Genomic DNA, 9271 nt, shown 5'->3' with positions numbered 1-9271 from the left:
TAAGCCGGGATATTCCGGTTATCCTGGCTTACTTAATCCATGATTCGGTTGAACAAAAGCCCGGGCTCAAGTTGCTGTCTTTCCGATAAAAAAATCAAACGTGTTTCGCAGCTATTCCATGAGCTTTTAGCCTAATTTAGTTTTTATTAGCCATGAATTTATATACATACATATACACAGGGTATTTACGTGACTTCTGCGGGTTTAGCTAGTTAATAACTATATTCTTCCTCACATCAAACTTTGCAGGTCAAGTGGAACCATCAGCACAGCAATATTGATTTGGATGAACCTTGATTTGGAGTGCTTTCGAAAATGTGACCTTTGTTCCTTGCCAGCCGTGGTCCGTGTATGGTATCTGTATTTGTGTGCTCCATAGGGGCTGACCACCATGGCTCTGAACATCCCTGGTGTGATTGCTGTGATGCTGTTCTATATCCTGATTCTGGGGACAGGAGTGTGGGCTGCCACTAAGTCCAGGAAGGCTGAGAGGAAGAGCCATGGAAGCAGGACCGAAGTGGTGCTCCTTGGAGGCAGAAATATCAGCTTACTGGTTGGGATTTTCACCATGACTGGTGAGTTCTTCTGTGCGGGTTAGAAGCTCATGTTAGCCAGAGTGGGTAGCGGTTCTTTCTATTAGTCATTAGGTATTTTTTTGTAAATTTGTGAGCAGAACTTAGGTGTTGTGCAAAGATGCAGAGGATGACCCTGGTTGCATTTTTTTTATCCTGTTCTCAATCTCCATTTAAAATATGTTACTTAGTTTAACACAAAAGGCTGTTTTCACATTTATCAACTGAACCTCGAACTGTGCTCTGTGCTCATTTAAAAAAAGCTGATTTTAACGGTGGGCCTACAGTCATGATCCGTGATATTAGAACTAGTCAATCCTGCTCTAATACAAGTGTGATGTAGAAACTTGAAGCAGCCAGTGCACACACACTGAGAATGGGGTTGCAGTGAAGGTGGAGACATCTAATGTTGAACAGGGAAACTTTAGTAATTAATTTAATTAGCATATTCATCAATTCTGGTAGAAGGTGTAGATACCTTTTTAAGGATTTAAATGTGGAATACTTTTTTGTGGAAAGGACATATCAGACCTGCTTCATTGTTCCAAGCAGACTGCTTGTATTTGTCATAAACATCTTTAATTGTCTGATTGTGTTAAAGCTGTTTCCTCGTGGTTAATGATCTTGTGGTCTGAAGAAAAGTTTGTTTTGAGAAAACAAACTACTGTCTGTTTCCAGTTCATATATCTTACAACAAGAAGCCAGCTGTTTCATTTCCAAACCTGGTAGTAGTGACTAACATCACATGTAAACACAGCCGAATCAGTCAAATCAAAGTCCAGGTAAATAAAGTGTGTGTGTGTGTGTGTGTGTGTGTGTGTGTGTGTGTGTGTGTGTGTGTGTGTGTGTGTGTGTGTGTGTGTGTGTGTGTGTGTGTGTGTGTGTGTGTGTGTGTGTGTGTGTGTGTGTGTGTGTGTGTGTGTGTGTGTGTGTGTGTGTGTGTGTGTGTGTGTGTGTGTGTGTGTGTGTGTGTCATTCTTCTGCAGCTACCTGGGTTGGAGGTGGATTTATCCTGGGTGTGGCTGAGGCGGTGTACTCTCCTAAAATGGGCTTGATATGGGCTCTTATGCCTTTATATTACTCTGTGTCCTTCATAATAGGTAAGATGAGTCATACTCTATAGAGGCAGAAGGCTGTGCTCATCTTGATAATGTCAACTTATTGTTGAACTCTGTGCAGCATATTTGATCAGTTTTCATAAACATTTTACTAAACAGCTACAGTAAATGTACAACACTTTCAACAGTCAGTCATTTTTGGGCCGCTTAGCTTCAGGAAATACTTGTTCTTATATATATAGCGCCTTTCTAGTCTTCTGATTACTCAAGGCGCTTTCACACCACTTGTCACATTCACCCATTCAGACAGATGGTGGTGGACATCTAGATACCATCTAATCTAATCATTCACACCACATTCACACACCCATGCGCAGCACAGGGAGCATTTCAGGGTTCAGTGTCTTCAGTGTCCCAAGGACACTTCGAGCTGGGGATCGAACCGCTGATCTCTTGAATGGAGGACGACTCACTCTTCCACACCCGCCCCACCTCGGTATCTCCTCTCCTCTTTGTGTGTGTAGCACGATCACACGAAGCACCACGACTTCCATACAACAGCTGTTGATTCTAAAGGAAGCGCTCTGCTGCTCTGTAGCTGGCATGCAGCAGCAGATGTCTGTGTCAGGGTCCTGCCAAGCCCCCACCACAGCCACTTCCTGGTTGATCCAATAAGGAAGTGCCAAAAACTGCAGTTCTCTGACTGTCCACTAACAGAGCAGTTTCTCACTGACCCCCATGTTAAACAGGCTGTTTTCACACCATCATTAAACCTGTTTAAGACCTGTTGACATTCTAGTCTGTATGTTTAGGTCATATCTCCATGACACATGAATAATTAGGGGCGCAGCTTCTTGAGTGACAGCTAGCCACTGGCCCTCACTTCGCCTCAGAGGCTAGTTGTCAGGATTAGCATGCTAACTCCGTCATCTCGACCAGGACTGCGGTCATTCATGTGGAGGTGTTATCATAAGTGAAAGATGGTTTGCTCTTTGATCGACTGTACAAACAGATGTTTTAGGAACACACCGTGTAAAAGTTATTAAAAAGGATTCGGTCCGTGAGGGTCTGTGTTTTACAGTCTGAGTATGGTACTGTGTTGGATATCAGTTTAAATTATAGATCATAAATGCTGGCTGCACTTCACTTGACTGGCCGAGCCGTTGTAATCTCCGCCGGAGACACGGAGTGCCGTGTCAGTCTGTACCCCCTAAAAAATCCTGTTCCCGTTACAATATTAAAAAAATGACTCCCGGTCCCAGACAATAATCTCAACATTGACTCCCACTCCCATTTATGTAGTAGCGTGTGCTGTTAGCCTAGTTCCCAGGCGGTGAAGCTAATGTGGCTAATCCAGTAAACGTCAGCCAGACTGATGTAACCCCCCCCAACGTCACATCAATGCCCTTTTTTGGTCAGAGGAAATGAGGAGGAGTCAAAGTCTGACAAGACAGCGGCTCCCAGAGGCGAGTATGAGTGGATCTAGTTGAGAGAACGGGCCCCGACGGGTATGCTACGTCCATTTTTTATACGGTCTATGGCACCTGCCCGTGTATTTCAACACTCGGTAAAACACAAGAGAAGAGGATATTCATTTTCGTGTGAAAGCAGAATGAATACAGCAGAAACACTGATTGGAATGTATTGAAGAGTTTTAGAAGAAGTAAAAAAAAGGTGCATCCACTCAAAATGTTGATGTTGACACTCATCATCAATTATGATGACTAATTGCGGCATCTCATCCACTGCTCAAGGTGGTCTTTTCTTTGCTAAGCCAATGAGGGATAAGAAGTACGTCACCATGATGGACCCCTTCCAGATAAAGTATGGCAAAGTACTGAGTGTTGCTCTGGTGCTGCCTTCTCTGCTGGTGGATGTGCTGTGGGTGTCCTGCACTCTGCTTAGCTTAGGTAAACATATATACCTACCACTCAAAACCACACATTTTCAAGTAGCGGACTTAATTAAAACATTTCAGTTTCTTTGTTTGTTGGTCTCACTAACAGGCGGAACTATGAGTGTGATACTGGACCTGCCCTATGCCTATTCTGTTTGGATCTCATCAGGTGTGGCCATAATCTACACTTTGTTAGGAGGCCTTTATTCAGTGGCCTACACTGACGTTATCCAGCTCTGTCTAATTTTCCTCAGTTTGGTGAGTAACAGTACAGTAGCACATGTTCATGATGTACAGTATCTGCAGATATGTTTATTGATATCTGATATTAAATTCCACCAGCCAACATGTATATAACTTACATCTTGATAGTATGATTGAGTGCTACACAAACAGCATTTAGTTTGAGGTCATGTCATCAATCAAATAGTTCAGTGACTGTTGTGTGGTTTGTCACCCTCAAGAAGACTTTTCCAAAACTTAGTTCTGAGCAGAGAAAGTGTGAAGGACAGGGGGAAGGGAAAACTGAAGCTGGAGAACTGCTTTGAGATAGGCCGATGATATAGAGCCCAGAATGATACATTAGTAAAAAAAAATTACTAGAAGCAAACGTCACAAACAACCAAAGAAAGTATTGCAATTCTGGGAAGCCTCCTTGGCCTACTAGTTAAAGGGGCATACTGTGTAATTGCAATGTCTCTGGTTTTCAGATTCCAACTAGAATTCTTTGTCACATGTCCATCCCTCACGCTTTCGCCCCATGTTTTCTGTCTGTCCAATGCCAAATGCTGAAAACAAAAAGACAAAAATAAATCTTTAAAGTCACCCCAATCCAGGTAATCCTGAACAGCAATTGACAGTATGGTAGATACTGCCCCTTGGGGGAATATCATCATCATAACAACTCAGACAGTCAAAGTCAATGCAGCAATAAAAGTTCTTTAATACACAGTTCACATCTTTTGAATCTTTCAACGGAAAGGAGGAAAACAAAACGTACAATCAAAACCTCCAAAAGCATCTATGCAAAACAGCAATGTTAGGTTTGGTGTGTCAACACAATGGATTGAATGTAAGGTAATATATGTATTATTACATCTGACAAAATAACTAACTCTGATGTGCTAAGGTCTCCAGTCTGATGATATCAATATCTTTTTGCAGTGGTTGTGTATCCCCTTCCTGCTGCTCAACCCCACATCTGTAAACATTGCCCAAACTGCTTTCAACCACACATTCCAAGAACCCTGGGTCGGCACTTTAGAGCATGACAAAGTCTGGAAGTGGATTGACGACTTCTTAATGATTGTAAGGAAAAATTATTATATAGGAATTGTACTTTCCTGCTGCTGGACAGACAAACCACCATCGATGCCTTTACATGGACTTAAAGTCATACTCTGAAAGATTTGACATACGTTGTTTCTTGCTGCCTCCTTGGTGGTAGGATGTAATTGCAGGCGAGCCTGTTCTTTCAGAGCCCTCCATCTTGTCACATTCACGGCCGCTTTGTTCTAACTTTTTTTTTTAGATGACATTTTACGGATTGCAACTTTAAGTAACCTGAATTCTTCAATGTCATGTACATGAGAAATCCTGTAATTTTAAGGGAAACTTTCCCAATTTTAAACCATTTTGTTTCATTACAGTAAGTACAGATGGATGGTGTATATCTCCATTTTGCCAGCGCCTGGAGCAACAGTGGGTGTCTGTGGGGTGATGCAACGCTGACCATGTTGCAATGATTCAGAGCTGGTTGAGGACTGGCAAAGTTCCCTTATGTGGAGCAGAGTGAAGTGAAAACAAATTACGATGTTGGGTGATATTGAGGAGACATGTCATCTATGTAAACACACTCTGACGATAGCTGTAGTTGCTCCCCTGGCGCTGACTAGCTTATCGTTATTCCCCCCATGGTGCTTACTGGAATGATTGCTTTCTCAACCGAGAATCCACTGTTTTAAGTCACAATGCCAGACGAATTAGTCAATGACTATTGGTTGTCCTTACTTTTGCCCAGTGCATCCTGGGAGTGTAACCTTTGAAGATGTTGTGAGAATGAATGAATCCCAGGCTCTGTGCAATATTCAATCTGAGGGAGGAAAGGGAAGTGCTTGTGTATGAGTACAATTTCTTCTTTGCTTTTCTTTCACATTTTTCCTTGTTTTCAACATGCATCTTCCTCCTCTCTCTTATTTTTTTTTTTTCCAGGGTCTTGGTAGTCTTTCATTTCAGTGCTTCCACCAGAGGACGCTGTCTGCCTCCTCATCACAAACAGCCCAGTTAACCTGCTATGCTGCTGCTCTTGCCATCGCCATACTAGGAATCCCCCCTGTCTTGGTTGGGGCTGTTGCAGCCTCCACAGGTGGGAATTAAGTTAGAGATGAACTGGAAGACTAAATTAACTAGATTCCTCTGAGTCAACAGCTGATTACATTTTATAATTGTTTGCCATAGGATTTCAGGCTTTATCCCCACACTGTACATCCGGTAAACCAGAATAGGTAAGAGATGACAGAGCTTTACAGGAATACTGACACTGTGGCCAGGAGCTATTTGTATTTGTGGCCAATACCCATGTACTGTATATACAGTATACCCATTGCTTTATAGCCTGGCATCACCAGACTAATAGGCTTATTAGTCTGGGCCTCTCGGTTCATTTTTTATTACCCAGAGGCATTATCATCAGTGCAGACCAAAATGCCTCTGGATGCAATGAGATAGAACTGCAACCAACCAGAGCAACTTAACGTGACCCACAACCAATCACAACAACGAAACGGCGGTGCTGACTGTATAAAATATGTATACAGTCTATGGGTGGTGCTTGCTTAGTGGAAAACAATGGTGGTCACAAACTTTAGAGCTAAATGGTATACTAACATGTTTTTCTCAAAAGAGAATTTTCTGTGAGAAATCATCAATACAGTAACAAGATCTTGAGTTATATTTGATCAATCCTGCCTGATCCGCCATTTTGATCTGAGTTTCCTGAGCATTAGAAACTGAGCTGAATGGACCTGCAGACTGGACGGTGACGCTGTCAGTCATCATCCAAACCCGTCCAACTTGAGATAAACGGTTGTGATTGGTCAGCCTATGGCTGGGTAATCTGTCAGTATGGGAGTGAGGCAATACTTATCTGCCAGAACAAATAAAACAGCAGTATGAATGAGTATGAATTCAATTCAATTTTATTAATAGTGCCAACTCATAACAAAAGTTATCTCAAGACACTTTGCATAATGCATATAGTACTGCATACCGTAGTAGGTCTAGACCACACTTATTTACGATTTACAGAGACCCGACAATTCCTCCTTTGGGTCCTCAGTTAAATAGATTTTTTTGTGCATTTAATCAAATGCTGTCCAACGGAGTTGTTGACTGAGGAGGACCCTCAGCTTTGCTCACGACCAGATCTGTTTCCTTCTTCGCTTCTCCAATTTCCCAGACCCACCGTTTAAAGAACAATATGCCGGATGCACACGCACCTGACTTTTAAAGGGAATGGGAGCTGACACTTATTGGTTTCATTCATGTTACTCCCAAAACACAAACCTGACCAATTAAGAAACTAAATACAACCCCTTTGCCCCTTGTGCCTTGCTTTGCACAAAGAATATGTGGCAAAATTGGAAGTGGGTTAGACAGGTTTGAGTTAAATACACTTGCACCATGCACTTTGGACCATGCACCATAGATCATCTCCAGCCACTTGAAACTTGATTCATCTTTATCTCAATACAAACTATAGATGCTGTGTCTGCAGGTTTAGATGAGGAAGGCTTTTATGATTTCATTATAGGTTAGGTTTAAGATTGAAAAATACACCAATGTATTCTGTTATTTCTGTTACCCAGACTGGAACATGACGCTGTACGGTTCTCCATCTCCGTATGTACGTGGTGAGCTTAGTTTGGTCCTGCCCCTGACCCTACAATACCTCACTCCATCTTACATCTCAATCATTGGGATTGGAGCTGTGGCCGCTGCTGTCATGTCATCCACAGACTCTGCCCTGTTGTCTGCAACTTCTGTTTTCTCTTCAAACATCTACAAGAACATCCTGCGTACACAGGTAAAGAGCACAAGATACAAAAAAAAAAAAGGTATGTGAATGAATAATGAGGTTTCTCCTTTTGTATGGTTCCATGTTCATAGGCATCAGACAATGAATTGCAGTGGGTGGTTCGGGTCACAGTGGTGGTGGTGGGTCTGGTCGGGACATCCATAACGTTCTACACCAAAAGCCCCCTGATTCTCTGGATTCTTGGAGCGGATGCCTCCTACACCCTTGTATTCCCCCATCTGGTCTCTGTGCTCTTCTTTAAAGTGACAAATGGTTATGGTGCCATGGGAGGTTACATCATAGGGCTGACTGTAAGAATTTTATTGGGGGAGAACAATGTAGGTCTTCCTGTTGTTCTTCATCTTCCAGGTTGCACACTGGAAGATGGCGTCTACGTCCAAAAGTCTCCTATCAGGACAGTCTCCATGCTCTGCACTTTGGTAACCATCTTGGTTTTTTCCTGGCTAGCTTTGTTCATGTTCAGTCATGGCCTGTTGCCTCAGAGGTGGGACATTTTCAAAGTTAAACGTAATGCTACTGCGTCCCCCGCGGATCCCGTCACGCAGAATCTCAATGCCGAAGCTGAAAGTGATGCTGAGTGTGATGGGAACAGACATGGAGTTGCCTTGCAGCCAGTGTTTCAGACTGGATCGTAACCTGCTGTCTTTCCTTTTGAAAGGTCGCTGGCCTTAATTGTATTATGATCTAGATAAATGTATATATTTAGACAAAATGGTTTATTTGAAGTTGTTAATAGTTGCTGATGATGTATTTTATGCTTTTTGTATTTTACGCCCTCTCAAATGTCCTCTCGCTCGGTATGTCTCCATCACAAAAAATGACTGCATTTCCCAGCTTGGGATCAATAAAGTATTTCTATTCTATTTTATGATATACATTATAAATTAGTCGTTGCCTGTTATAGGGAAGGTTTTCGTTGCCACCATACTCTACGGGGGAATTGTTGGGTCTCTGTAAATCATAAATAAGTCATAGAGTGTGCTCTTTACCTACTCTGTAAAGGGTCCTGAGATAACTTTTGTTATGGTTTGGCACTATAAATAAAATTTAACTGAATTGAAAATACCTGAACGGCGTTCCGACACTTTTCTCCAAGTGAGAAAAACAGAATAGTTGCAATTTGAATAATCTGGTTGACATTCAGACAGTTTCATTAGCACTTCGAGATCAGACCATAACTAAAATGTGCTGCCTTTTTTTAGGGGAGAAAAAGGCTCTGCTCTTCACAGAGGCGGATTAGTGCACAGGCTGGCATAGGCTGCAGCCTCGGTGCCCCAGATTGGCCAGACTATTTTAAATTTATTTTTTATTTACTACACTGGGGAAAACATTTTTTTTTTTTAAAAAGGTCACTGATTGGGTAGAATAATAGAATAAAATATAAATAGATAGATAGATAGATATTGGCTACATTTACCCAATCAGCTGCCGTCACGTCAATGACACGTCACTCACTGTTACTAGACAATATAGCGGCAAAATGTCAGAAAGGAAAATGTGATAGAACAGCGGGAACAAAACTAAAGAAGGATTTTTCAAGGTTGCAGACTCTTCTTCTGTTCTAGCAGGGGTTTTTCTGATAAAACATGATTAATAATGTAGCCTAGGGGCCCATGACCACCTTAATCCGCCACTGGCTCTTCGGCAA

General features: G+C 42.2%; 1 protein-coding gene across 1 annotated transcript; it reads left to right on the top strand.

The window, feature by feature from the left end:
* Positions 1 to 376: 376 nt before the first annotated feature.
* On the top strand, positions 377 to 8258 carry LOC310956594 (high-affinity choline transporter 1-like; the record flags this gene model as incomplete). The annotated part of the gene is made up of 8 exons (XM_083926883.1): positions 377 to 575; positions 1559 to 1672; positions 3385 to 3540; positions 3637 to 3785; positions 4692 to 4835; positions 5739 to 5892; positions 7394 to 7611; positions 7695 to 8258. Exons 1-8 carry the CDS (start codon positions 392 to 394, stop codon positions 8256 to 8258), a joined length of 1683 nt encoding a protein of 560 aa, XP_083783009.1. The 5' UTR covers positions 377 to 391.
* Positions 8259 to 9271: the final 1013 nt, after the last annotated feature.

This window comes from Echiichthys vipera (genome assembly GCF_963691815.1).
Source record: "Echiichthys vipera genome assembly, chromosome: 2".
NCBI classification, from domain to species: domain Eukaryota; kingdom Metazoa; phylum Chordata; class Actinopteri; order Perciformes; family Trachinidae; genus Echiichthys; species Echiichthys vipera.
This window is presented reverse-complemented; position numbering and strand designations above follow the sequence as displayed.